The 27,761-nt window shown below is 50.1% G+C and overlaps 11 protein-coding genes across 11 annotated transcripts; 5 read left to right on the top strand and 6 right to left on the bottom strand.

Moving 5' to 3' along the window:
• Nucleotides 1–67: 67 nt before the first annotated feature.
• On the bottom strand, nt 68–2,047 carry N7511_010323 (uncharacterized protein; the record flags this gene model as incomplete). Its single annotated transcript, XM_057132700.1, has 1 exon — nt 68–2,047. The coding sequence occupies one exon, from the start codon at nt 2,045–2,047 to the stop codon at nt 68–70; it is 1,980 nt and encodes a 659-aa protein (XP_056980688.1).
• A 907-nt stretch (nt 2,048–2,954) lies between these two features.
• On the top strand, nt 2,955–4,524 carry N7511_010322 (Zn(II)2Cys6 transcription factor; the record flags this gene model as incomplete). Its single annotated transcript, XM_057132699.1, has 3 exons — nt 2,955–3,011; nt 3,062–3,802; nt 3,862–4,524. 3 exons carry the CDS (start codon nt 2,955–2,957, stop codon nt 4,522–4,524), a joined length of 1,461 nt encoding a protein of 486 aa, XP_056980687.1.
• An 80-nt stretch (nt 4,525–4,604) lies between these two features.
• On the bottom strand, nt 4,605–5,574 carry N7511_010321 (uncharacterized protein; the record flags this gene model as incomplete). The annotated part of the gene is made up of 3 exons (XM_057132698.1): nt 4,605–5,103; nt 5,167–5,299; nt 5,355–5,574. The coding sequence occupies 3 exons, from the start codon at nt 5,572–5,574 to the stop codon at nt 4,605–4,607; spliced, it is 852 nt and encodes a 283-aa protein (XP_056980686.1).
• Nucleotides 5,575–6,213: 639 nt separating this feature from the next.
• Nucleotides 6,214–7,476, top strand: lysB (homoisocitrate dehydrogenase lysB; the record flags this gene model as incomplete). Its single annotated transcript, XM_057132697.1, has 4 exons — nt 6,214–6,244; nt 6,304–6,344; nt 6,412–6,581; nt 6,633–7,476. The coding sequence occupies 4 exons, from the start codon at nt 6,214–6,216 to the stop codon at nt 7,474–7,476; spliced, it is 1,086 nt and encodes a 361-aa protein (XP_056980685.1).
• Nucleotides 7,477–7,592: 116 nt separating this feature from the next.
• Nucleotides 7,593–8,620, bottom strand: N7511_010319 (DUF1769 domain-containing protein; the record flags this gene model as incomplete). Its single annotated transcript, XM_057132696.1, has 2 exons — nt 7,593–7,831; nt 7,885–8,620. 2 exons carry the CDS (start codon nt 8,618–8,620, stop codon nt 7,593–7,595), a joined length of 975 nt encoding a protein of 324 aa, XP_056980684.1.
• Nucleotides 8,621–9,112: 492 nt separating this feature from the next.
• On the top strand, nt 9,113–9,808 carry N7511_010318 (uncharacterized protein; the record flags this gene model as incomplete). Its single annotated transcript, XM_057132695.1, has 1 exon — nt 9,113–9,808. One exon carries the CDS (start codon nt 9,113–9,115, stop codon nt 9,806–9,808), a length of 696 nt encoding a protein of 231 aa, XP_056980683.1.
• Nucleotides 9,809–10,014: 206 nt separating this feature from the next.
• N7511_010317 (uncharacterized protein) lies at nt 10,015–12,090 on the bottom strand (the record flags this gene model as incomplete). The annotated part of the gene is made up of 1 exon (XM_057132694.1): nt 10,015–12,090. The coding sequence occupies one exon, from the start codon at nt 12,088–12,090 to the stop codon at nt 10,015–10,017; it is 2,076 nt and encodes a 691-aa protein (XP_056980682.1).
• Nucleotides 12,091–13,055: 965 nt separating this feature from the next.
• Nucleotides 13,056–14,524, top strand: N7511_010316 (uncharacterized protein; the record flags this gene model as incomplete). Its single annotated transcript, XM_057132693.1, has 3 exons — nt 13,056–13,082; nt 13,145–14,348; nt 14,403–14,524. The coding sequence occupies 3 exons, from the start codon at nt 13,056–13,058 to the stop codon at nt 14,522–14,524; spliced, it is 1,353 nt and encodes a 450-aa protein (XP_056980681.1).
• A 724-nt stretch (nt 14,525–15,248) lies between these two features.
• N7511_010315 (DUF1748 domain-containing protein) lies at nt 15,249–15,476 on the bottom strand (the record flags this gene model as incomplete). Its single annotated transcript, XM_057132692.1, has 1 exon — nt 15,249–15,476. One exon carries the CDS (start codon nt 15,474–15,476, stop codon nt 15,249–15,251), a length of 228 nt encoding a protein of 75 aa, XP_056980680.1.
• Nucleotides 15,477–16,560: 1,084 nt separating this feature from the next.
• N7511_010314 (pyruvate kinase CDC19) lies at nt 16,561–18,585 on the top strand (the record flags this gene model as incomplete). The annotated part of the gene is made up of 7 exons (XM_057132691.1): nt 16,561–16,684; nt 16,804–16,848; nt 16,919–16,965; nt 17,019–17,221; nt 17,317–18,150; nt 18,200–18,281; nt 18,337–18,585. The coding sequence occupies 7 exons, from the start codon at nt 16,561–16,563 to the stop codon at nt 18,583–18,585; spliced, it is 1,584 nt and encodes a 527-aa protein (XP_056980679.1).
• Nucleotides 18,586–19,889: 1,304 nt separating this feature from the next.
• N7511_010313 (1-phosphatidylinositol-3-phosphate 5-kinase FAB1) lies at nt 19,890–27,398 on the bottom strand (the record flags this gene model as incomplete). Its single annotated transcript, XM_057132690.1, has 2 exons — nt 19,890–19,998; nt 20,050–27,398. 2 exons carry the CDS (start codon nt 27,396–27,398, stop codon nt 19,890–19,892), a joined length of 7,458 nt encoding a protein of 2,485 aa, XP_056980678.1.
• Between the last annotated feature and the right edge of the window lie 363 nt (nt 27,399–27,761).

The following is a 27,761-nucleotide window of genomic DNA, read 5'->3' as shown; positions in this document are numbered from 1 at the left end:
GTGACCAGAAATGCAATAGGCGGAGTGTAGCATTTCTATGCGTGGTGCTACTATGACATGACATCCACTAGTTCAGTGCCAGAGTAGTGATATCGAGGGCGATGTTGCTAGACTCGGCCTCAGTGGCGGGCGTCGCCTCGGTAGGCTTGATATCTGCTGACTTCTCCTCTGCGACCTTCTCCTCGGGCTCTGAAGCCTCAGGAACGGTGACGTCCTTGACTGGAACCGCCTCGTTTTCCTCGGAAACTTCAACCTTGGCTTCGAACTTCTGGTCTAGTTCCGGCTCATGGACAACAGTCGTCTGCTCAGACACCTCAGCCTCGACAGGGGCTGGAACAGAGGCCTCGGGCTCTTCAATAGTCTCGTTGGCTTGAACTGGGGTGGCATCAACCACCACGGGGGAAGTGGTAGTCTCAATAGCCTCGGGAATTGATGTAATTGTCTCAACAGGGACCTCGACTTCAGCCTTTATGGGAGCCTCGGCCTCATCAACTGCGGCTAGGACCTCCTCAACTTCGGCCTCAACCTTAGTTTCGGGCTCGACAGGATCAATTGAGGCTTCAACAAGGGGCTCACACACTTCAGCCGATTTCTCAACTGGTTCGGCGGTGGAGATAGCCTTCTCGTTGAGCTGTTCAGCTTGAACAGATACAGCAATTTCCTCAACTGGCTCAGAAACCGCTTCGAGCTGTTCCGCGGCAGTAGCCTGTGTCTTCTCTACAGCGAGGGGCTCCTTGTGGCTGGCCTCGATAGGCTCCACGATATTCTCCTTCTCGCTTTCCTGCTTCTTCTGAGGAACAGGGTGGTCACGAGCAGGAACCTTGTTTGCAGCTTGAGACTTCTCGCTCTGAGGTCGCAGAGTGGTAGTCTTAGGCTTTGACTGTGAAGCAGTCCGCTCAGGGATCTTGCCACCGATAAACTGCCGGGGGGCCTTTGAAGCCGGTGTGGTCTTGGGCACAGGCTTCGCGTCCGTCTTCTCAAGGGACTTGTTGGCGGAACTAGCAGTAGGCCGCATCATTCTAGCAAGGAAGCCCTCGTTGACTGGCTTGTTGGAGTGAGCATCGCTGGCCCGAGAACTGGGGCGTTCACTGGCTGACTGGGCCGGCAGCGAGGCGCGAGATGACTGTCTGCGAACACCGGTCGATGAAGTCGCTTGCGGTTGGGATCCAGCTCCATTTCTGAGGGTTGAGGGCTTTCTCGTCAGAGTGTTGGCTGTCCGAGTGCTTGCTGGCTTAGGGGGTGGTGGCATGGTGGTTGTAGCCTGACGAGTAGATCTGCTCACTGTAGGAGATGGCTTTGAAGGTTCTACGGGAGTAGCACCTCGGGCTGGCCGTGTTGTCGTCTTGGGGTTCAAGGAGACACGGCTCGGCTTATGGGCAAGGGAGTTAGAACGCTCCTTGGCCACTTCGCGAGCTGATGGCTTGGAGGTAGCTTGGGATCGGGTTCCGCCAGTCGATGTGGCAGTAGTCGATGGCCTATTAGCCGTCGATCCAACAGTAGATGGCTTTCTCTTGATTGAACCGTCGGACTTCTGCAAAGGGGTCTCAGAGGTTGTAGACCTAGATTTGGCGGGGGCAGTTCCTGCCTTCGGCGCGTCTTGCGATTGGGACTCAGTCTTCAAGCGTGCAGCAGGCTCCTGGGTGGTTTTATTCGGTTGGGTCTTCGATTGAAGGGGTTCGGATCGACCTTCCGCCATGATCTGGGCCAAAGTCGCGTTCTGGGTGTGCTCTACCGAGCTGATTGGAGTGGGTGAAGCCATGTTCTGCCGATCCGGCTGCACATCCTCTGATTTGATTTTCGGTCCAAATATGCCCGGGCTATCACTCCGTCCACTTGTTTTCCTCAATGGCGATGCTGGATTGGATTGTAGGGCTCCTTCGACATTCACGAAGCTCGCGCGGACCCTGGACAACTGTCGAGCTGTCCCCGAGGAATCTGAGGCGGCGGGAGATCTGCCACGGGAGGGCGGGGAGGTAATCGGAGATTGGCCTTCGAACTTGGCCAGCAAGCTGCGCACGCCTGGGTGATGGGGGTTGCTATCGGACATTTTGCTGAGGCTCACGCTCGAGCAAGGGCATGTGTAGTGAAGGGGGGGGTCACGGAACGCGTCTGCGGAGCACAGGGGGCGAAGTTGGGGATAAGCAACGGGAGAACAGTGACGTTTAATCGGTAAGCCGCAGACCGCACTGCATGTCCCCAGAAGGGTTCAACACGATGAATGAAGGTGAGGACAGAATGAGCAAAAGGGAAACTATTACATACATCACGCTAGTGTGGACTAGCGCCAATTGATCTGGAGTTTCAGGGGCTTTGGGAGATGCCACCTAAGGAGTCCCGAAACACCCGAAACACGTCTGGACACATTGCAATATGATATGATTCAGTAAGGGGAAATCTTGCCTCAGGTGTTCAGGCTGGGATCTTTGACTTGGTCCACCGGTCGATAGGGCCGAACCGTTGACCTGAATTTCCCTCCCACGGATTCCATGTTTAAGAGCAAGCTAAAATATGCTTAGTTGATACGTCAATAAGACTATTTTCCATATTGAATTGGCGAGATCGACAGGGTTATGCGGGGTATCGTCCCGCGTGGCTCAAGTATGCAGAGATGTAGAGGATGTAGAGGATCTACCTAGTAATAGGATCGAAGAGCATATAACACTCATCAAACAGAGATAACTGACAGTTGAATTGTATATGGAGAAAAGAAAAACCACCAGGAGGGCCAAAGCCAAGGGCTGACATGCATACACTCCCCACAGTACCACTCTGCAGCTTATTGCTTCTAGAACATATTTAGTCTATCACAACTTATCTCTCCATTCGAACGTCCGATCAACTTGGTCATTGTGAGTGTGGCCAATGATAGACCAGTCGGATCCCCATGCACGTGACACCACATTCTCGTATTCGGGATCTATCACTTCTGAGCAGCTCCTGGATCATGCCTGAATATGGTTGGTGGGCCTCGTAGCAATGGCTGCTTGCGCTGTGTCAAGCGCCGGGTAAAGGTCAGTGTCCCATAAATAGAGTCCTATGTCATGTTACTGAGATGCCACAGTGTGACCGAAGAGTGCCTGGATGTGCCAGATGCGAGACTTATGGTCAGCCATGTCCTGGGTATGATAAAGGCTTTAAATTCATCACCGGAAAGCCATACCGAGACAAGCGTCGTCCGGCAGAGGACAAGAAGGACGAAACACCCAAGAGTGGTACCTCCAGTCCGGAAATTGAACTTGACCCGACCTGTCAAGCTCTAATTCCTCGAGAGGAGCCAGCCTCTCTAACCTCGCCAGACGGGAATGTTATACAACATCTATGTGTATTAATCGATGATTTCTCTCAGCCTGTCACTCCCAGTCCGATTCATGCTGTGACCCGCTGGTTCGGGTTTCTTCCATCTATCTATGGTCAGAATCGGGTATTGGATGCGACTATCAGATCCTTCACAGCACATCATTTTGGACGCCTGGCTGAAAATCCACAAATGGTTTCATATGCCCGCTCAGCTTATGGGGAAGCCTTGCGTGGTCTACGAAGATCATTAGGATCCCCGGCTGAAAGCTTATCGACTCATATTTTTTGTGCGGTCGTGTTACTGTGCATGTATGAGGTAATGCTTGCCCAGAATAGCCTAACTGCAATGGATGCTGATAATTTCCAGCTCTTCACCGACACTGATGACCCAGAGTCATGGATGAGGCACGCGAAAGGCCTCAGTCAGTTGGTCAAAATTCGAGGACCAGACAGGTATTCTAATGCGCTTGAAATTTCATTACTAAAAGCCTCCCGAGGGTTAATTGTATGTCCCCTTCATACTCAAAGACCAAAACACCTGTATATTTGCTCATACGACGGCAGGTTATGCACTCAATGTTCTCGGGCGAAGAGTGCTTCTTGGCATCAGATGTATGGCACGAGAAGATGCGACAGCAGTTCACAACAGACTTGCCGTCTGACCTGCACTACAGCATCGAGCTGTTCTTTGCATATTTCACACATGCACCAAGTCTTGTGCACAAGCTCTATAGCCTGAGACACATGGATGTGGCAAGTGCAGCAGCCCTGCAAACCATAACCGAAGTTCTCTCAAAAGCCCTCGAGATGCAGGCGAAGCTTGCCACCTGGTATGAGAAATTTTCTCAAATTGCACCGCTCCCAGTTGAAATCGACTCGTTAGCAGGAGATGAACTATACCCTGTCATTCTCACATACACAGATGTGAACCAGGCAACTATTTACTGCGGCTACTACTCCTACATGGTGATAATTCATGAGATTTTGAGAACGTGTTGCCAGCCCGGTGAGCACGCAGCCATGGTCGTTTTTTACCGCGACCAAATTTGTAAATCAGTTGAGTACACCAGTGTTGGAATAATGGGGCCTTATCGAATGGGGTTTCCTCTCCGCGTGGCGGTAGAAATTGTCGATCCAGTAACCAGATCATGGATTCTGAGCCGTCTGGGACAGTTTTCAAAGACCTACGCGGCAGCTCAGCCAGAAAATTACAAACCAATTTTATAAACCTGCAAAAGCTATTTGAAAAAGCCATACATACATGAATTATCCTTGCCGTCAACGAATTATCCTGAAATGCCCAATCCTCAATTTACAGGCGATTCCAAGTCCTCATAAACGAGAGACTTAGGGAAAAAAGCTGGCATAACAGGCTCAGCCACACCACGAGCAACCAAAAGTATCATAACAATGATAATCTCCATCAAAAGCCCCATTCCAACCAGAATACCAATATCACCAGTGGCCGGGTTGAACCTGGGAGGACCATATTCCAGCAAAAGGAAATAGATAACCCGCACCAAGAGGAATGGCAGAGTGAACACAGTCACGATTGCAGCACGGTTTCCAGACTCAGGAAGAATTGTTCCTGATTTGAATGCAAGCCAAGCAACAAGACAACATACATAGGCGAATGTGACAACAAGAACCACCGATCCAGCTTCTCCTAGGGCACGCATGTTGATAGAAGCTCCCACTATTGCCAAGACGATGGCAATGAAAATTGGGAAACGGAAGAAGTGTAGGGCGAATCGGGTCCATTTGGACCACTTCGAGTTGCCGGGGCCAAATTCTCCGGATTGTCCACTGGAGAATGAAGTGTTATTTAATATTTCAGAGAGACTTGAGTAGTTTTTGCTGTTGACATACCATCGTAACATGACCAGACTAACTTCGAACAAAAGAGGCGAGAGGCCTACACTTTGCAAGGCGGATTCGGCAATGAGCATTGATTTGTCAGGGTGTGAGGTAGATAGGATGACAGCCGAGCCAGCTATACGAACTGTTTGAATGTTAGATTGTTATTCAGGGTGCGAGAAAAGGAACGCTTCACTTACTTTGCGACAGGAGACCAACCATACTGAACCAAGAATAGAGTACACAGCGTCCAATTTTCTTATTCTTGGTGTGATGCCAGTACTGCCGCTCTTGCATGAATCTTGTGCTGAACTGGGCAATATGGATAATAGAGAATATCACGATTTCTGCAATGGCAATATTGCGCTTTCCACTCGAAATCGGGGAGTCCGAGGAACGGGATAGAATGCTGAGTGCCATAGTAAGCTGTCTCAAGGAGTGAAACCGTATTTGACAAGCAGAAAATATAGAAATAGCAGTGGGAATCTAATGAAGGATTTTTGGTCTGCTTAAATGTCTTCTCTGGTCCTTGGAGCTTCAATTTGTCGTATTCATTGACTCTATACTTGAGGACCCACATCGCGAAAAGTGACCCATTTGGGTTTAGCGCGTATATGCTTGGCCGAAAAAGACGAGCTTAATGGCTGACAAGCGACAGAAAGATTCAAGAGAAAAAAAGACTATCCGAGGTTCTGTGAGCCGCTTGGATAGTGGCACCTGATCCAAGGTTATTTACTCTCATGCTCGCGCTCAGTGACCCGTTTAGGTAGTGCATGTGCAGATCCATAGCCTGTGATATTACGGCTGACCATTACCCCTGCTCTTTCACTGGTTGACTAGAGACTACGTAGGACCATACTAATCAAAAAACTTCTTCCAACTGATAGAAGGTAAGGGAAACCGAAGCCTTTTTGAGTCGTTGTAGATATGTCACGACATCTACTCCGGACCCCGGAGTATGCTCGGATCAAGGATTATCCGATCCCGCATACAAAATGAAAAGCTCCGATGACGGCGACTGTCGATTTCAGGAAGCAACTCTTCAATAAGTCTATCAAAATGGCTGCTGCTGCCCGGACACTTCGCATTGGTACAACTGCCCGGTTCTGCGATGTGATTACCCAACAATTGGCTAATAGGATCATATAGGTCTCATCCCCGGAGACGGTATCGGACGGGAGGTCATCCCGGTGGGTAGCTCTCTCGACTTCAAGACAGACCAATTGGCTAATTGAATGTCTTTTTGCTCTGATATAGGCCGGCCGTAAGCTCCTTGAGTCTCTTCCTTCGTCCCTGAACCTCAAGTTCAGCTTCGTCGACCTCGAGGCTGGTTTCGACACTTTCCAGAAGACAGGAACTGCTCTGCCCGACAAGACCGTCGACACTCTCAAGAAGGAGTGTGATGGTGCCCTCTTCGGTGCTGTCAGGTAAGCAACAATTGGTCATGCAAATTGTGACCCGGCTAACGCCGTCAACAGCTCCCCAAGCACCAAGGTCGCCGGCTACTCCTCCCCCATTGTTGCTCTCCGCAAGAAGCTCGACCTGTACGCCAACGTTCGCCCCGTCAAGACCACCGCTGGAAGCAGCCGCGGCAACCCCATCGACCTGGTCACTGTCCGTGAGAACACCGAAGATCTCTACGTGAAGGAGGAGCGCACCATCGATGGCCCCAACGGCAAGGTCGCCGAGGCTATCAAGCGTATCTCCGAGCGTGCTTCCTCTCGCATTGCCACCATGGCTGGTGAGATCGCTCTCGGTCGCCAGGCCATCCGCAACGCCGCTCCCGGCACCACCCACCACACCAAGCCCATGGTCACTATCACCCATAAATCCAACGTCCTCTCCCAGACCGACGGTCTCTTCCGTGAGACTGCTCGTCAGGCTCTCTCCGCCGAGAAGTTCTCTTCCATCCATGTCGAGGAACAGATTGTCGACTCCATGGTCTACAAGCTCTTCCGCCAGCCCGAGTACTACGATGTCATTGTTGCCCCTAACCTGTACGGTGACATTCTGTCTGACGGTGCCGCTGCCCTTGTTGGCTCCCTCGGTCTCGTTCCTAGCGCTAACGTCGGTGACAACTTTGCTATTGGTGAGCCTTGCCACGGCTCTGCCCCCGATATCGAGGGTCTCGGCATCTCCAACCCCATTGCTACTTTCCGCAGTGTCGCTCTGATGCTTGAGTTCCTCGGTGAGCACAACGCCGCTGCTAAGATCTACGCTGCTGTCGATGGTAACCTCGATGCCGGCAAGTTCCTTACCCCCGACATGGGCGGCAAGGCCACCACCCAGCAGGTCTTGGACGATGTCCTGAAGAGACTGTAAGAGGTACCTTGTATTTATAACCCATGGTTTGCAGTTGATTCGCAAGGAGACCAAAATTGTTTCTTGTATTATGTTGATCTAAATTTTAAGTGGATTTAGCCACCTAACAAAGCGTATCACTCAACATCCGCCGCTGATGGTTCCGATTCCCAGTCGAATTTTCCCAGGCTGCCCTTGCCATCCGCCTGAGTGTATCCTTGATCGGGCGCGATATCACGTAGGACAACCGTAAACACAACAACAAGATAAACCCGACCCGTTTCCGCATCCTTCAGAACATAACGCAAGTCATGATCTTTATCACTCACATACTTCATAGCATGAATAGTGATCCCAGGAAGTCGAACCGAGAAATCTATCATACGAATCAGCCATAATCAAATCATCCGAATGGCGTATACAACTCACCACTGAAAGCCAGATAAGGATTCCCAAAATCGGCCACATACAGCCTCCCAGCTTCGAAATCAAAGTCTTTCCTCTTAGCCTCGTCCTGGAAGAACTTCTTCCTCGAATCTGCATCAGGCCACTCCTTCCGCGTCTCAGTGGCCTCTTCCCCATCCGCACCCTCTTCAATAACCTCATTATGCAAAGTTGGCACCTCATCCGACTTGCTCATTTTCTCCCCGATCCGGAGATAATTCAATGTAGCCAGTGCAGGACTAAACAGATACGGCTTGTCAGCGTACGCATCCCCATCTAGACTAGGGTCAAGAGTCCATTTGACCATGCGCAGGGCTGCGTTGAAGCCTGGCGGGAGGATGTCGCGGATCGGTTTGTCGAAATCATTTCCGAAGACGAGACTGTTGCCGTTTACGGGCTCCTTGAAGATTATTGAGAAAGATATTGAATACTGGTCCTTTGTGTGTCTTGGATGTTCGAAATATGGGCTTGTAGATGCCGAGCCGTCAGGGAAGCCTGTTTGAGTTAGCGCACGCTCTTTTGAATGAGAGACGGGCCATGAGGATTGTGTGTTACCTGTGTAATCTTGAATTCGCACGCAGAGACTAATTATTGCATGGTCGTTCTCAATTCGAAGGGTCTCGCCGTTTACCGGGACCACTTGGTGAGTGCTGGGCTCATATTCCGGTCCTGCTGTTACCCTCAGGCGGTATTTGTGGGCATTTGTTTCTTCGTCGGCCATCTTTGGAATACAGTGAGCGTATTGAATGTGAGTTTATAGGATGAAAAGTATTAGGTTGCGAAGTTGAGAGCCGGAGCTACAGTAAGTAGTTACGTCCACCAACGTCATCGTCAAGAATCAAGTATAGCGCCAAGACCAGTGCTTAACCTAAACTCTATCAACATGGCCATTTTTGCAGCTGAAAATCGATTCTGGCTCTATCCCGCGCATTTGGGAAATGCTATGATTTGGCCCCCAAATCTCACGCTGATTGACATCATCGCCCCTCGGAAGAACAGCGGAGAATAAGCGTTTGATTGGGACAGCGGCCAGTGGCACCCAAAGCGGTTAGCGCAGCGGGAGGGTAAAGTTGCTGCCAAGACTCTGCGCCGCAGGGCTGTGATGGAGACCTTGGGATCATCTCCAACTATATAAGGGCGTTCACATTCCTCCTGAAAACCCTCAGTCTTCAACCCGTCATATGATACTCAATTGAATACTTCCAACTTCACAATGTCTTCTGATACGCCCGAACAAGCTATGCCTCAACAAACTACTTCCAACCCTACCTTCCAAGTAGACATGACATGGAAGAAATTCAAAGCCATCATCTCGGACATCAATAGCCCAGGCAAAGACCCAAAATACATCGTCGACTTCCCATGGAACCTGCTCCCAAAATCAGAAAGTATGATCGTGAAAAGAGCCTCGGACGAAGAAGTCGTCGGAACAGGCAAGCTCTCAATGGTCTCAATCAACGCCAACTACAAGTTCCACGGACAGAAAGGAACGTTGCTAGCCCAGAAACGCTGGCAAACAGTCTATACCCACCGTTCTCTCAACTTTTCCGACACCGACACCCCAGTCACCATGACCTGGACAAGCGACTGTGGATTCAAGACGTGGGACTTCATCTGCGTTGATGAGAATCAGAATCCTGTTGCTAGGTTCTGCGCCAACCAATGGGCTGTCTCTAAGGTTGGAAAGATTGAGTTTGATGGCCCCAAGGCTCATAGCCAGGCTGCCCAGGAGGAGATATTTGTGGTTGGGCTGACGCTGTTCTATACGATGGTGCTTCGTGCCACCAACATTCTCAACTTCTTTGGTGCTATCTTTGCTCGGCCTGGACATAAGGAGCATATGGAGCCTGAGCCTCGGCCGCTGAAGGTGGCTAGTGAGGAAACTGGCCCGCAAGCCATTCATTCCTGAACTGGCTTGTCTTGTGTCTTTTGTCTTTGAATCCTGTTTTTTTATGAGAGTGATACCATTTGTTATATATTTATAGAAAGCGCAATATCATATATAATGAGAGACTGTTTTATCTAACATGTGAAAAAAAGCTGGTGTTTCCAATGATGCCACAATATTACAAATGAAAGGAAAGCGAAAGTGAAGGCAAGAGTCTATAATACAGATTAAACGAATTCAGATGAGGGTAAATCAATATCAGAATCAAGGCCTTGCCGTAGGTCTGATACACCATCATCCTTCAGGAGTTGTTCCTCAGTGAGAATCCCAATACCACTATCCATTCGCCGGCGTTCCTTGCCCCGACCAAATTCAACGTCCACAAAACGTGTCATGCTGACAGGGGTGATGGGCTCGCTTCCACAGCCCATTGTTGTGGCATCGGACATGAGATCGTCCGATTTTTGTTCCCAGTTAGCCGCGCGGATCTTGGCCCTCCGACGATCTGCATTGATGGCCTCTTTCATGTTGGCAAATGACCGTGCTTGGTCTGCAGCCCATTTGTCAAGGACCGCATCGCGAGCCTCAAGCTCTTGTTGAAGTTGCTCCTCAAGGCCCGTATTGATTAGGCGGAGACGTTGAACCTCGGTTTTGGCTCCATCTAATGATGTGGAGAGGTCTGAAATGCGAACATTGAGAGTGCCAGTTTCCGTTTCATGATACTGCAACTCGCTGGTGCGTTGCTCCAGAGCCTCCACAGCCCGCTGGTGTTCCTTTTCGAGAATTTCTACCTGCGCCATCAAGTCGCAGGTTTGGATTTGATTGTGCTCAACTGTCTTCTCGAGCTCGCTAATGCGGCCATCATTTTTGGAAGCGGAAGATTCGGCAGTGAATCTCTTGGAGCGCTCATAGGCAACTTGCTTCTTGAGCTTGGAGATTTGTCGAGCATATTCCTCCTTCGCGGCCATGTTCTCTTTTTCGAGATTGTCGATTAGGTCTTCGAGACCCTTTACTTCGTCGTGATACTTGTCGAGGGCAGTGTTTAATCTGTCAATCCCAACGGCCTGTTCTTGGCCTTCGCGCTCGAGATCTTGCATTCGCATTCGCGTGTGGAGCATGTCCCCCGCTGAAGATGTGATTGAATCCTCGAGACTTTTAATTTTGTCTGCAGCTGCTTCGTATCGGTGTAGTAAAGCGTCGAATTGACCTCGAAGGGCCTTTTCGCGGCCAAGTGAGCCACGGTGGTAACTATGTTCTGTTCCCAAGTCTCTTGCCAGGGACTCAACGCGTCTTACCAATGCCCTTAGAGTCCCCTTGCCATCCTCAAGACTAACGTTAGAAGTTTCACCGGGAACGGCACGTTCGAGTTCAAGACGTGCTGAGCGGAAATGAGATCGCATATCGGCGATAACAGCCTCCACCCCCTCGCCAGAGAACCCAAGACCAGAGCATTCATGACTGACTGCTTCAAGGGTATCAGCAGCATCAGAAGCACGAGACACAGCATTTCCCAGGATCTCCAAGACGTTATCGAAGAAGTTTGGAGGAGGCGACGACTGGCGCAACAATTCCTTCATTGCGGGCTCATTGAGTCCGGAGAATCGAGATCGACAAGCATCAAACATATTTCTCTTTTCTTTCCTTGCAGTCTCCAGATCGATGGCAAGGGTGTCGGCCTCGGCTGCTTCTGCAGATAAATGTATCGTTGAGGCTTCCTCGAGCATCCATGTATCCGTGAGCTGTGGGTTGCAACTCTGAACACCACGGAGATCAGGGGAGCTGGACACAACGATTGCAGTATTGTTCAGCATAAAAGTATCATCTTCGCCATTGACTGAAGTAGTGTCATGCGGGCTGTGATTGGAGGCCGAAGACACCGCATCACAAAGCCTAGGTGTCTCCGGCGTCATCCAAAAAGCTTCTGCCACCGAGGACTGGCCTTCGAAGCCCAGTCCACTTTGCTTCATAGATCTCAGCTCTTCCTTCAGTGCATCCCGCTCTTGAATCAGATTACGCATGGTCTTCTCGTAGTTGCTCGATTCACGCTTCTCGCGTTGAATATCATTGATCTCATCGCTCAACCCAATCCGGCGGATTCGTCTTTGGGTTCGCGTATCCAAAATCTGACGCAGTGGCGTGAATTGGATCCTTCGCTCCGTACAATCATCATCAAATGGCTCAACCGGGTCATAAGGCCGTTGGAACCGGGGCGTCGGAGCGGATCTGCGTCGTGCTGTACGGCTAGGTGTGCGATCCCCTGATCCTGACGATGCACCCCGCCCTTGGAAGGATGTACGCCGCATGGCTGGCGTCAAGCCAGTGGATCCGATGTCTGCATCCTGCAGCAACTGAGGACCGGGATCGGAAAACCGAACTCTTTTTCTTGACTTCTTTGGTGTAACGTTCACTGGCTTTTGTTGACAATAGCCATTATTTGAAGCAACCCCGGTAAGGCTTTGCCTGGTTCGGTGTGAGATTGGAGATTGACTTCTCGAGTTGGATACAGAGCTATTCCTCCGTTTTCTTGCTGGTCGAGCGATATCCATGTTTGAATCGTGGGTTAATTTGCCACAAATGAAACTTCACACCAGAGGAAAGGTTTCACAAGGATGGAAAGTCACCGTGCAGCCCCTTTATAGAGCCCAACTGTATAGATCACAAATATTGTAAACAAACAAACTGTGGGGCGAGGCAGGCAGCAGGCGCGTGCCTAGATTGGTCTTTCCTAATCCGGCGTAAACAATGTGCTTCTTTGGGTGATCATGTGATCTGCTGCCTCAGGCCAAAATACTTAGGCTTACGTGTTTTGAATGTCCTATTTGCTTGTCCAAGACTAGCCAGAACTAGGGCTACGAAGGAGCCATAAGCTTAGGCTTCTTCCTGATTAGCCCGCATTATTGCTATGCCTGTGATGATGCTCTAGGGTGGTCTATGTCATATTTTGGTCGTGCAATCAAGGCAGGTGATGTCATCAACACGTGACTGTGTCTTGAGCCTCTGGGCAGCAGTTATAATGTTGAAACGACCCTGCGATGAAGACAGTCCGTTCTCGTGAGTGGCCTCCGATTTCACGGCAGCTGAATGGCGAGTTACCCCACAGATATGACAAAGTGGGCCTTGTCCCCTTATCTTCTTATCGAGCTCTATTGTGGCACATAAACTTGAACACATCTCCTCTCTGCCATGTTTCCCATCTATTCTTCTCAGTGATGCCATCTGTGACACAGGCACTCTAACGCCTAGATTGAGCCCGTGAAACCGCTCCAATATGGATGACGACACGTCGTCCGGCACGGTATGCTCGTCATATCTATCCGACACTGTGGCAAGGATAGCTGACCGCCCCTCTCTGTTCAGTATGCTAGTGATCTCGTTTCAGATCAATCCTCTATCTATGTCATGGCCGATAAATCCCCATCAAACTCCACATCCTTTCTAGATTTGCCCGCGGAAATTATCCACTGGATCCTCTCTTATCTCTCAGCGCCAGACTTGGCCCGTGCCTCATCCACTTGCCGGGCTCTTGTCGATCATGGATCCAGCGATCTGCTGTGGGCTGGCCTGGTAAATGCAAGACTTCCGACCCCCATTGGAGATCCAGGTATTTTCCAATCATTTCGTCGTCTATATCTGGCGTATCATCCATGCTGGTTCATACCGCAGCATAAGATCTGGTTTGCAGACAATGAGAACACTGGCTCCTTGATCTTGGCGCGATATGATAACCGCCGAGGCGTGATTGAAGCATATCGGATCCTTGCAGAGCGTGGTACTCCTTCATTTGATGTGTGGGAGTCGAATCCAGATGTGATTATCCAACATTTTGATCCTCGGGTTCATTTGTGGCTGGATGATCCTGTTTTGTTCCTCAAAGACCCGGAACCAAACTCATCCACCACCCCAATGCAAGTCTTACGTTCCTTGATTGTGGAACGTCAGATGCCAATGGCTTTGGAAGTGCAGCATGTTTACAGTGCGATTTCATTCTGCTCTGCTACGAAACCGCAATCCAATGACTTCTGGCCACCCTCAATCATTCCTAGCGATGCACGGGTAAGTCGTGACCCCAGGATTGACCCAGAGGCGCCAGGATGCCCACAAGTTCCATGTTCTCTGTCCGAATTGTCAGAGCATGCTTTTCGTTTGAGGAAATGGGCGAACTACCGACATGTGTTCTCCTCAGGCCCAAGAGAGGCCACGGTGACCTACTCGACTCTTGACCCCAAACTTTACACCCCCACAAAGGAGAAGCCCTACCAGGGAATATGGGTCGGCGATTATTCAGCTCATGGGTGTGAATTCCTTTTGTTGCGTCAACCTGACTCAAGCACCGAAAGTGAAGATCTTGGTGAGACCATGGATGTCACAGAGACCGTGCATCAAGGTCGCCTAGAAGCTATCAAGCTCACAGGTGATCCCAATGTTCCTCGAGGTCAATATTCATTTATTGCCGAGGACATTGGCCCTAAAGGCCTTATTCGGGTTACAACAGACGACCCCTTTCCAGGAGCCCGTATCGTCCATTGCGAGGGACATGTGGCGGGATTAGGCTTCCATGATGGTAAGTGATTTTCCATGTCAATCAAAATCGTGTTTTCTAACATGACCTCATCAGACTGTTACATCAAGTCCCAACTAATTCTCATTTCTCCCGATTATATGGGTCATTATTGGGAGGAAATGGGACACATCTCCTACTACCGGCGTGTGGATATTGACGGTCTACTGAAGACTTGAGCGACCTTTTGAGATGTTTGTCGTGCTTTGGACCTTCTTGTATTGTTTTACATACCCCTGAGCGATTACCTTTTTGATTGCTTGGACGAATTACGCCCCGAGCTGCCCCCTTGTTGATGGCCATCATCTTTAAATGAAGAGTGACTTGGGTCTGATGTTATATTTCCTAGGAAATGATTTTAGGAAACACCGAGGCTATATCGCACACATTCCGCTGTATCAGCAGAATTGACCTTTCAGACTACAGTCCTGGACGACTCCGTCTAATAAGCCCATAGCAAATGCCTAATATCCCAAGCCCCAACATAACCCCCATTGGAAACCAACCAACACGATCGAGGACTAATTGTCTGCTAACCTCATGGATTTGTATGAGAAAGAATAGGCACAAAAAAAGGTATCGAAAACAAGCCGTTCAAAGCCAGGACGCCAGACCTTAAAACATCGGTCGAAAGTGATCGGTCGAAAAGTGGAGCGTAGATAGTAATTGGTCATCACTCGTCAATCCAGCCTTTGGGCACGAACAAGCCCGAAGGCAAGGAGACACCGTCCGCAATATTTACAAACTGATATCGTCACATTCCACAGGGTGAAGCAGAGCAGGAGCAGCAAGCACACCACTCTGCTAGCTCATCAGCCAATGTCACACACACCATTCTTAATTCCATTTGAAAAGTATTGGTTGCTTCGGAGGTTCGGCTGAGTTGAGTATGTATTGTGCAAATCACCGGCGGCGCTCGAACCAGGCGGAAGAACCCATGACAGCAACGGACTGGTCCATCACCCACTCGCCCACACCGAGGTAATTATTGATCCATTTTTGGACTTCCTTGTTGTCTGAGATTTTATCGGAGTCAACGCTGGGGCTGTGAAGTTCCCACGCGCACACTACCCAAAGATGGGGTGCGCGGGGTGACAGAGTTAGTCCAATATTCTTGATATGATCCCACATATCTGAGCGGAGCGGAGGGAAATATTTGGATCCCAAGGAAGGAGACCGTCGGGGAGGGTGTATTTACGTTAAGCCTGTCGATCGCTTGACACCTGCCAGAAAGGCGGAGACTGGAGTTTGGGATCAGTTCGAAGTCTGGATATGCGGTAGAGGCAAACCACTTACAGAGGACTGCATCGAATGCATAATGAGTGAGACGGCCGAACTAGGTCGCAACCAAGAGTCAGAGTCAGTCATGCTTCATGCTTCGTGCCCAAGTGGATCGGAAACCTCGGCTGCCCGAGAGAGACCAGCAGGGAGTTCTCACCATGTTTGCAAATGCAGAAGATCAATTCTGTGGATTTTGAGGGATTTGACCGTCACCCAGAGACTGAAGATGCACAAGAAGACATGATCCCAGCTGTCATGGGGACGGGCATAATCGAAACGGTCACGTGCAAATTCACATGACGTCGAGTGTGGCTGGAGCTCTGGAGTGAGGCTGAGGCCTGACATAAGACACGCTGACTTAATCACCTGCCCCGGCACCTGGGTGATTGCTACACTACCCACGCTAAACCCATTTCGGCCGATAAGCTCTCCCACCGAGAACCGTTTCGGCTCGATCAATTAAGTGCCTCTATTTGTCACGTTTATTCGATAGGCCAAAGAGCAGAGGGGGACTCCAATGTACTGCGCGAAAGACAGCACGGGGCACTCCGTCCTCCGCTTTTTGCGGTCTGGAGTTGACAGATATAATTTTTTTTCTGCCTAAACGGGCGTCCCGCTACCGACCTCCGCATGGATTTCGGTGTAGAGCTACAAGAATAGAGGAAAAGAGAGAAAATAATACCGAGCAGATCTAGTAAAGGGTGTAAATTGATAGGGTAATTCGATGGTCCACCACTAGTAGAGACCAAAAAAAGTATTGGGATGTGGCCGGAGATGTTCACACCGGTGGTCAACATTTTCCCTCCCGCCCCTCACCCAACTTCCGTTTTCTCTTCCCCTCTCATTCTTTCTTCTCCATCCTTTCTGATCCTCAATTTGATCAGCTCTCACTTTTCCCTCTATTCCACTAAAAGATCTTCTTCATCACATCACAATGGCGGCCACTAGCTCCCTCGACCACCTGAGCAACCGCATGAAGCTGGAGTGGCACTCCAAGCTTAACACCGAGATGGTGCCTGCGAAGAACTTCCGCCGTACCTCCATCATCGGTACCATTGGTACGTCACTCATTCAACTTAACTTCCATTTCCAAGCTGTGTGAGAGAGAGAGAGAGGGAGAGACAGATAAAAAAAAATTCCGGTCAAGAATACCCCGCTAACAGGCTATCGATAACAGGTCCCAAGACAAACTCCGCCGAGAAGATCAATGCTCTCCGCACAGGTACGGCGATACTTTCTGATAGCGTTGAGCTATTCTCTTTTGTGTAGGAGATAAACTGACTTGGCAATAGTTGGCCTGAACGTTGTTCGCATGAACTTCTCCCACGGCTCATACGAGGTCAGTATCTGCAAACCAACGTACTTATCGCTCAATTGCTGACATCCACGCAGTACCACCAATCTGTCATTGACAACTCCCGTGAGGCCGCCCGTATCCAGACTGGCCGTCCTCTCGCCATTGCCCTCGACACCAAGGGCCCTGAGATCCGTACTGGTAACACCGTCGGTGACAAGGACTTCCCCATCAAGGAGGGCACCATCCTCAACATCACCACCGATGAGCAATACGCCACCGCCAGTGACGATAAGAACATGTAAGATTCCCTCCTTTGATGACAGCTTGGGTTCGACGTTTGGCGTAGCTGGATTGAATTTCCTCTGCTGGGTGGCAAGGACTGACAGACGATAGGTACCTTGACTACAAGAACATCACCAAGGTGATCTCTGCTGGCAAGCTCATCTATGTCGATGACGGTATTCTGTCCTTCGAGGTCATCGAGGTTGTTGACGACCAGACCCTCAAGGTCAAGTGTCTGAACAACGGCAACATCTCCTCCCGCAAGGGTGTCAACCTTCCCGGCACTGACGTAGACCTGCCCGCTCTCTCGGAGAAGGATATTGCCGATCTCCGTTTCGGCGTTAAGAACAACGTTGACATGGTCTTCGCCTCTTTCATCCGTCGCGGCAGCGACATCAAGCACATCCGTGAGATTCTCGGTGAAGACGGCAAGGAGATCCAGATCATTGCCAAGATCGAGAACCAGCAGGGTGTCAACAACTTCGATGAGATTCTTGAGGAGACCGACGGTGTCATGGTTGCCCGTGGTGACCTTGGTATCGAGATCCCCGCCCCCAAGGTGTTCATCGCTCAGAAGATGATGATCGCCAAGTGTAACATCAAGGGCAAGCCCGTTATCTGTGCCACTCAGATGCTCGAGTCCATGACATACAACCCCCGCCCCACTCGTGCCGAGGTTTCCGATGTTGCCAACGCCGTTCTCGACGGTGCTGACTGTGTCATGCTGTCTGGTGAGACCGCCAAGGGTAACTACCCTTGCGAGGCCGTCAAGATGATGTCCGAGACCTGTTTGTTGGCCGAGGTCGCCATCCCTCACTTCAACGTGTTCGATGAGCTCCGCAACCTTGCTCCCCGCCCCACTGACACCTCCGAGTCCATTGCCATGGCTGCCGTCAGCGCCTCTCTGGAGCTGAACGCTGGTGCCATCGTCGTCCTGACCACCAGGTAAGTCCCGCAATCAATCCACCATGAAAAGATGCTAACATGACCACAGCGGCAAAACCGCCCGCCTTCTGTCCAAGTACCGTCCCGTCTGCCCCATTCTGATGGTCACCCGTAACGCCACCGCTTCTCGCGTAAGTTTGAAAAATCGAATCCTCGAGTGTCGTTCTTTGCTGACAAGTCTTTTAGTACTCTCACCTGTACCGCGGTGTCTGGCCCTTCTACTTCCCCGAGACCAAGCCCGACTTCAACGTCAAGATCTGGCAAGAGGATGTCGACCGCCGTCTCAAGTGGGCCATCAACCACGGTCTCAAGCTCGGCATTGTCAACAAGGGCGACCCCATCGTCTGTGTCCAGGGATGGCGCGGCGGCATGGGCCACACCAACACCGTTCGTGTGGTGCCCGCCGAGGAGAACCTCGGTCTCTCCATGGAGTAAAAGGTTCAATCATCTAGCCGATAGATGGTAAGCTTTATGATCCGTTATTTGTTTACCGCCGGTGTGCGGATGGGATACATACCTCTTTTCTTGTTTCGAAGCCAAGTTTCTTCTTCGCTGTGGTCTGGACCATGGCTCGTTTTTTGGAAGGTTAATGCATCATTGCTCATGTAAATGAAACGAATTTCAATGTTTTCCGTGTTTTCAACGTGTTGCGATTAGTAGATACAGTAGTGTCCTAGTGTCCTAGTAAGTAAAGCGTGGTTAATCAAGTCTGAAGTCTGTAATCTGATCTGATCTGATTCGGTCTGATCCGTCCGAGTCTCAAAACGAGCCCTCGCGCATTCTGTGGCAAGTTGTCGCATGTGCGCCTTCAATGCAACGAATCTGCCCCGAGCTCTCTCAGAAGCGCATCTGCACGCAAACCCAAGAAGAAGCAAAGAAAAGAAGAAGAAAAAGAAAAAGAAGCGAAAACTCGACGAAAACGCCAAATGCGGGGACGCGAGAAGTGGCCTGCTGTGACCGAGGCACACCGTCAACCCGAGAATGTGACGATCTCCCCCGACATGCAGCCAGCGCAGTCCGCACCCTGTCGCAGGAAGCGTGTGAGTCTGCAGGATGCGCACAAGAGTTGAAGAAAGGTCGAAACAGAAAATGAGCAAAGAAGAGCTTTGCCTTTTCCAATGGCTAAAAGCATTTCCCGAATATCCCGTGTTGCGTCCCGGTTTTTGCCGATGGCTCCATGGCAGGTCATTATGCTTTGCGGTTGTGTGATTGGGAGGGGGGGGACATCTCAGGGTTGCACGTAGGGAACTTGGTTTGTCGCTAAGGTTATTGTCTAGGTTCTATGCTGGATTCCTATGATCCTGCTGCTGAATTGTCTTCAAGTCGGGGTTCATGTTGACCTTTTGCCCTAATTGGCGCCCAAAACCAGGACCCTACGTAGTAGACCAGGGTAGAAAACGAGTAGATTAAACAATGTGGAATATAGAATAAGTGGTTCCATTGACTATGATGCTTATATTTAAAGGAATGTCATGTGCATATTCATGCAAGAGTATGATCTAATGAAACAAAATATACCCCTGCGCCGCTTCATGTGAATTCGCTGGTAAATCAGGTATGATGGGGACGTAAAGATGGTTGGACACAAACATCGTCTTGGCTGTGATATGGTAAAATGCACATGGCATAGCGTGTGAAAACAGACATGTCAAATGTCCAAAAAAGCAAATCGGGGCAAGGATGCATCATCAAATCATAAGTCATTATTGTAGTGTTGACAGAATGGTAATCGTGGGAAATTAGAAGTTGGGATCCTCCAGGAAGCCGTCATCCACCTCGATTTCGGTTGCGTGGTTCTCGCCCTGTGCGTATCGATGCATTAAATTTGGCTGTAATTGATGCCAGCAGCTAGAGAAATGAGTATTTTACGGTCAAAGAGAGGAGATTGAGACCACATACCTTGGGGCTTGGAGCACGTATCTGGCCATCGCCTCCCGGAAACGACCCTTGTATTCCCTGGGACTGGTGACGGTTGGTCTGTTGCGGCCACCACCACCGAATCCCTTATCCTTGATCCAGGACTCCAGCTTTTTGTCCCAGGTGTAGGTACGGATGCAGTCGATGATTCCGACCACCAACTCGTCACGGCTTTCATCAATGGCAACCATGAGCGAGTAGTCCATGACATCTTGGCGACCAAGGAAGAGAGTGTCGTTCCATACACTTTGGCCGAGGAGTTTCTTCGAATGTTCTCGGGCGAAAAGAGGTGTTTCATAGATGAAATCGACCATGTTCTCGTCCAAAAGGACCTCATCCCGCTCCCCGGTGCTTTGCACTTTGCGGTTTCGCATGGAGCCCTTGAGATCGAAGATGCGGGTAGGAACGCGATCGTAGAACAAGTTCTCCATCAGAAGCAAATACCAGTTGAATTCGGTTCCAGTGACCGGGTTCTTGATGATGACTTGGTAGAAGCCAAACATCTTGGCGATCGCAGATGGCAGTTCATGGAACAACGCCTCGGACATAATTTGGAAGTATGCAGGAGCAAACTTGAGGAAAGCCTGTGTTTCGATTGGCGAAAGGGATTTGAGAATGAAGCGATCGTCAAGAGTCTTCAAGAATAACGACTTGGTCTTGCCGCCCTTCGAGTCCCATTTCGCACAACGGGACAAGGACTCGACTATCCGATCTGCCACGCCACACTTTTTACGCAGTGCATCAAATTGCTCCGCATAGAAAACCTTGCAAAGCATCTTGGCTTGGCCTTCTTGGAACTGATACTTGAGATGTGTGCCCGTTGGTCGCAAGAGAGCATGCTCGACACGGGCTTCATCCATGGCTTCAATATCACCCTTAGGCTCTGGCTGATCTTCCTCCATCTCGTCGTACCGCTGCTGAATGGTTGAGAGCTTTTCTTTGTAATCAGACGAGTCCAACGCAAATGCTACCAGAGAGCTTGGCTCATCCTCGCGCACAATGATATCACAATCGGCGAAAACGTGATCCATAACACTGAGGGGATAATCAAGGGACGCCCATCCACTTGCAGAGCGCTCAGACCAGAAGTTTGTTAGCATCTTCAACAGGGTAGTACGCTCATGCTTGGGCATATCCTTGAAATCCATTGACTCGTCTTCCGCCGAGTTCTTAGTTTCTTCATGCGAATCCACTGGATGAAGATCCTCAGTCATGGTTCGATCGTCATCACTTTGACCTTCGTCTACTTCTGCATCAGAGAACAGGTGGGCCTCGGGATGATGATCCGCCTCCGTTTCGGTAGGCTCAGTGGGTGAGGAATATGGCAAAGGGTGTTGATAGTGCTGTTCACGCGATGTCTCATTGGTGACTTCATCACATTTACGACTTGAGTTATCCATCGGGACCCGTGTCGCAGAGGGCGGAGATTCTTCGCCGTCAACTGGAGGTTCGCGTTCTTCCACCGCCTCTCTTACATTTCGGTAGACTTCCACAATGGGCTTCGAAGACGCCAATGGGAATGCACGTGAGTAAGTTCCTCGGGCAGCTCGTTGGCGCCTCTCGCGCTGTCTTTCTTTCTCGAATTCGCGACTCAACTGTTCGAAATGTCTTGCAAGATTGGAGACCCGCGAGCTTCCCCTTTTTCCAGGAGTAGATCGTGGGATAAGGGAGTGGCCTGAAGCAAAGCGAGCATTTTTGAGGGCACTGAGGCCCAAACGTTCGCTCAGCTTCTTGTCTGACTTGGGGGATTCGCCTCCAGATTTATCAAGCTCAACTGGGTTGGTGGTTGACATTTTCAAAACTGGAAGTGCAATGCTGCTGATAGCCCTGTCCCTCGGAATGTTCGCTGGCTGGGATTGAGCACGCAGGAGAGGAGGAGATCGTGCCTTACCAGAGCGCCGAAACGATGCGTCGGTAGGACGAGGGATTGCCGAAGGTCGGCGTATTGGGGTACTTGGGAGGGTGGTTTCGCTATCTTCCACTTCTTTGGGGAAAACAGGCGTTTTTGGTGATACAGAATCCGATGATCCATCAGTAGAGTCCATTGCCGGGAAATCGGGGTCTGGCAGTGGTTGGTTCGAACTGAAATTGGTATTGGCTGGACCACGCTCTAATTGACCCGAAGGAATGGCCAAGTCCAAATGGCGAACTTCTTCTTGCGACACAGCTTCATCTTGGGATGGTCTTTTCCTATCGGTTGCATCGACCGAGACTCTCTCTTCGAGAGTCTCTTCGGTTGATTCTGGACGAGAAGGTGGCTCAACTTCGCGGTGTTTTTTACCCGCGTGTTCTTCAACAACTGAGACCAGAACATTTTGTGCTTTTTCTGGAGAAAGAGTCATGCGCCTCATCATGCGTGGCCTGTCCAACTCCTCGTCGTTTTCATCATCTGCATCGGCTGGAGCTTGCAAAGAATCCTCTGGAGAGACTGATGTGGCATCCTTGTCAAGGAAAATTTTTTTGAGCTGCAGCGTTGCCATGTGCTTAATATCCTTCTCAGAGGGGAAGAAGTTCTTCTCAAAATCAGCAAAGGTGGTGTCCCATTCAACAACCTTTTCTTGCACCGCACGAAGCACCTCATTCAGTGGTATAATCTCCCAGTAGCGAGAACATGTGTATTTGTCTTGCAGATGCCAGATCAAGGTGTTGAAATCTTCATGGCCCTTCTTGATCAATGATTCAATCTCCAACTTGCAACTGTCTACCAACTCAGGAACAACACTGTCGACATTGATGCCCTTCAAGCGAGAATTCACAGATGTCATGAAGCATTTGATGCGCTGCTCTGTACGTGTATAGACTTCGTTTCTTAGCTTTAAGTCATTGTCCACTTTCCAAGTAACACGAGGGCGAGGAACGATGATTTCAAGAAGACGAATTGGATCATACTGTACTCGCAGAGCAACATCTTTGAATCCAAAATAGCGAATGTGATCCCGTTGCAGATCGTGAGGGCAGACCCCAGCTCGAGCATGCAAATTTCTGCCCCAAAAGGATAACTCTAGGTATTTTCCAAATGAGTACTTCCACGTGCTGTCTGACATTGGGGTCACTTGAGTTTCATTGCCGCAGATCTTGCAACAACTCCACATTAACACGATGTCCTGAAGACCACGCAGCTTAGATGGGTATGGTTGTACCAGAACACTGATTTGCGCATCACCATGAACATATTGACGATGGTGTTCAAACATGCGTTTCTCGCAGCCATTGACGGTACAAACTGCATTGGCTGAGTGACAGAGGTCTTCAACATATTGACCAATTGTGAGGTCGGACTCGAAGATAACGTCATCGCCATGTTCATTATAGAACTCTAGAGCAAAGACGTCTGGCCCAGAGCAAGGCACTGATGTTGTAGTGCAAACGAGGCTGTAGAGAACGACAAGGTTCTGGTGTGAATAGGGGTCAAACATGTTGGCGTTCCCTGCAACGTAAGCCTCCCACTGGCGCTTTTGAGTTTGATAATGGTACAGCGCTCGATCATACTCCGCGTCATGAGCAGCACGCAGCACTTCCTTGACCTTTGCTGGGGCATCTTGCGGTGATTGATGAACCATTTCCGGGGTGATGAGAACGAACTTTTGTGGCTTAGCCTTTTCATCTGTGAGTTCATCAGAGTTCCCATCTTGATCACGAAGACATTTCAGATAGGCAAGTCTGCGTTCCATTTCTCGTGTACGCATCAGAAGATACGGAGGTTCAAATTTGACAAAAGGCGAGGCAGAGAGAATCTTAGTCTGGTGATCATGAACCATATCGTCATAATAAGTCGGCATTGGAATATCGTCTGGGACATTCGTAGCATCAGATGCCACAAGAATTTGGCTGTCGGAGGCATCAACACTTTTTTCACCGGTTACGTGTTGAGTTTCACTCTCCTTGTTAGCTTGAGATGTGGCTTTCTTGTCCTTTTCAGCGATCACCTGCTCTTCTGTCGGCGAGGTTGGTATCTGTGCGAATTCATCTCGCATGACGGATGTTTCTAATCGAAGATTGTAGACAACATAAATCATGAACTCAGTGATCTTTTTCACTCTCCCGAGAACTTCGTCATCGCCACCACGTAGGACAATGGTGCAGCCGAGCTCTTTCGGGCAGCCAGAGATATACATGTAAGTTTTCTTCCGACCGCTGTGGACATAAGTCTTCACATCGAAGCTGCTGCAATCACTATGCAAAGTTGTTGTCAACAGCTTATCCATAGATGTGACAATTCTTGTCTGTGTACATCTCGATACTGCCTCCAGAACAGATGGCTTCACATTGTAGGCAGTTGCAATACCGGCTTTCTCAAGGAGTTCAAGTGCCAGGCCAGAAACGTTCTTTTCGACTAAAAGCAAATTTGGGTGTAATGCGGCAATTCGACTGGCCAAGTTCTCCAAGAATTCACGTTCTTGCCTGATAAGAGGCTCGAGGCTCATGAAGTGTTGTTGCTGACGAGCATATTCGAGAGGGAAGGTGATGATCAAGATATTTGGACGTGGAATGCTTCTTTTCATGCTTTTCAAAGCCAAGTTTTTGGTAAAGACGAGACCGGAGACATAGGCAGTATCCCCAGGCCGACCACCAGGAATCTTTTTCAATTTGACGTAGTGACGAATATCCATATCATCTCCTCGTTGTACATCTGGGTCGACTTCATCTGCGGCCTTCAACAATATTGGTATCAGGGCATTCGCCCAACTATCACCGCCAGGGATCGCGGACTCCACAAGAAGTTGATGGAGAAGCTTTCGTACATGCTCTAGACTCGCTCGGTTCAGTTCAACTGGCGGTGCTCCGTGTCCTCTCATTGAGGAGCTCCGGGTCATCTTAAACCCAACATGGTTGAGCTTGAGTGGCAAAGCCGGTGGCAAGGAGACGTCTTGAAGTATGTCTTTTGATGTCCTGGGTGAATTGCGGTGCATACTGCTTGCCACGCTCATATTCCGGCGACGAGACGAACGAGGTAGATTCACAGCTCTGGAGCTAGTGATACTTGTTTCATCGGGGTCTCTATTCATGCTAGGAGTACTCCTGTCTCCGAAAGCAGATCTGCCCTTTTTCAGTGAGGCTAGCAGCCCGCCTAAAGAGGCTCTCTCACCGTCGCCTCCACTTTTAGATAGGACGCCCTCAGAAACTGCAGAGAGAAGGCTAGGTTGTTCGTCACCACTTGACGCATCGTCAGAAAGATATTGTGCCAGATCTGGATCAATGATATTGTCTTTGTGAAAGGCAGGTAGCCGTGATTCAAAGCCGGAGTCATCTGCATGTCGGCGTTGAAAAGGGGCTCGGTCTTCGTGTGTTTTGAAGCCTCGGATATACTGCTGGCGAGAATGATGTCGCTTGTGACTCATAGAATGTGGTCTTGCACCGAGTGAGGATCGCAGCGATCGCGAAGAAGTAGGTCGTGCCAACGGGCGATCAGGGTTGATTTCTAGAACCGCCGAGCGGCGATTATGACCCTCACCAGCGCGCCGCGTGGCCGGTATGGCCATTGTTGGGGTTCTGAGAACATGATCAATCGATTGGGAGATGATAGAGGATGTATCATCGTCATCTGCGGATGCTCTCGTGTTGTTGCCCCAGCCGAGTTCAGCAACACGCGGATTGGCAGCTATGGGGCTTTGCTCACTATCTGAGAACTCAGAAGAATCGTCATCATGGGCATTTATCATTTTCTCGCAAGGTTTGCAGACTCGAATGCTTCCAGGTTGACCAAATCGCGCTCCCGAAATGAGCAAAGTACATTTTGAATCAAATATTTGACCACAGGTTCGACAATGGTGTTTTCGGCGAAATGTGGTAAAAGGATCGCTACAGTGGAAGCAGTCCTTGGCGTTTTCGTCCCGCATCCAGAAGTCCTTGCTGAGCAATTTGTTTCTCAACTGAGACAAAACACCATCGCCACCGGCGGTCAGTTGACGTCTAGGTTGCGGGGGCCTATTGGTGACCTGATCGATCTTCGTTTTCAGTGGAGGTAAAGAGGAGATTGTGGTCACAGTCCCTGCCGTGGAAGTTCGTGACATATCATAGCCAGGTAGTCGACCAGATCGGGCTGGGACCTTTTTATCACTAGACTGATCGGGGACAATGATCTTGGGCGGCTCATTGGCTTCTGTGCCCTCGCGAGAGACAGGCGCCGCTTTGGTAGAAGTCTTATCCGGCTGATATGCCGAATCATCACGGGAAGAAAGTTTTGAAATACTGGCGGAGGCAGATATTGAAGCTCGCGGCTCGTCATAGCGCGAAGATGTTCGTGAGTTCGATCTATCTCCCAAGCGCTGAAACACGTGGTCCTGAATTGGCTCAGCCTGCTTACTATTTCTGAGTGTTGCATTTTGCGATACGTTTTCAGACGGTCTTTGTGGATCGGTAGATACTGATTTTCGAGACTGGTTGTCTGGTGTGTGGGTGGCCGAAACATGTAACTCTTTGGGATTTGATTGGCATTGGTCCTCATGGCTGTCATGCATCTTCCCCGATAGCACCGGCGAATTGGAAAGATTCTGGCTCAGCAACGAGGAAGTTTGACTCAAAGAAAGATCCACAGGGCCATCCTTGCTGCCGATGCTTGTGGATTCTGCACTGTGGAGTCCTGGGAATGGAGCTTGAAATGGGACATTAACGGAGCTACTTCGTGAGTGATATGGCTCACCCATGACATTTGCATGGCGCTGGATGATAGCTGGCTCTGTAGCAACGGCAGCTCCGGTCGCTTTGGTCAAAGGTGCAATACCAGGCTTGATCCCCGGGGACGGTGGAATGGATGTCTTGGAAGATACGCTGCCACTCTTTGAGGATATCCTTGATCTTCTTCCCGTTGCTGTCGAGGGCAATGGATCCTGCTGGGACTGGAAAGTCGCTATGACAGGCGACTGAAGCCTTGATCCTTGCAAAGAGGCGGGCTGTGACGATAGGTGATCAGCCGAGCTACTGGCTGGGTCTGAGGCAGGTTTGACCAGCGAACGCTCCGATGCAGGACTCCTGGCTGCGGATGACTCGGCTACGATCTTGTCTGTAGGCTTCCCACCGCTGACAATATCCCTCACTCCACCCACGGAAGTCCTAAACCGGCTGTATAGACCGCTTAGTCCACCTTGCAGCTCTTCGGACAGCCCTTTCTCGTCAGATGCAGAAGACGGTAGCGGAGGGCTGGTAAATTCCTCGAACAGAGTGAGTGATTCAGACTGATAAGCTGTATTGTGTATATGATCGAGAGCTGTGTTCATCGATTCTCGGTCGGTTTGAGTCGTTGCCATCGAGCTGAAGGACCGGCGTCGACCGAGAGGAAGTGACACGGAAGATTCTGACGGGCTGCGTGAGCCTTGGGCCTGTTGCGAATCCATGGTGATGTGCATCCACAGGATATCGCAGAATGAGGTCTTAGTTGGGCAGAAAGATCTCAGATCATCCCCACACAGGAGATGAGGCACCGTTGATGGCCGGTCATTCGAGGCAAGAACGCGATAGAATGATTCACAAGAGGATCGAGCGCTCAACAGCGCAAAACCCCAAGGTCCGGGCGAGAAAAAGCTGTAGAGGTCAAAAAAGCTGTAGATCTCTCCGCACCGGAAGCTGTGAAATGACGTGGTGGGGCTGAGTCAGCCGGGGCGCGCTTCGCGTCTTATCGATTGGCGGTTTTTAGTGTATCACCGCAGCTTCATGATGTGACTACATCAAATACTCATTCTTCACCCTCAGTGATGACA

This window comes from Penicillium nucicola, assembly GCF_028828085.1.
Source record: "Penicillium nucicola strain IBT 29836 chromosome Unknown utg000010l, whole genome shotgun sequence".
In the NCBI taxonomy this organism is placed as follows: domain Eukaryota; kingdom Fungi; phylum Ascomycota; class Eurotiomycetes; order Eurotiales; family Aspergillaceae; genus Penicillium; species Penicillium nucicola.
This window is presented reverse-complemented; position numbering and strand designations above follow the sequence as displayed.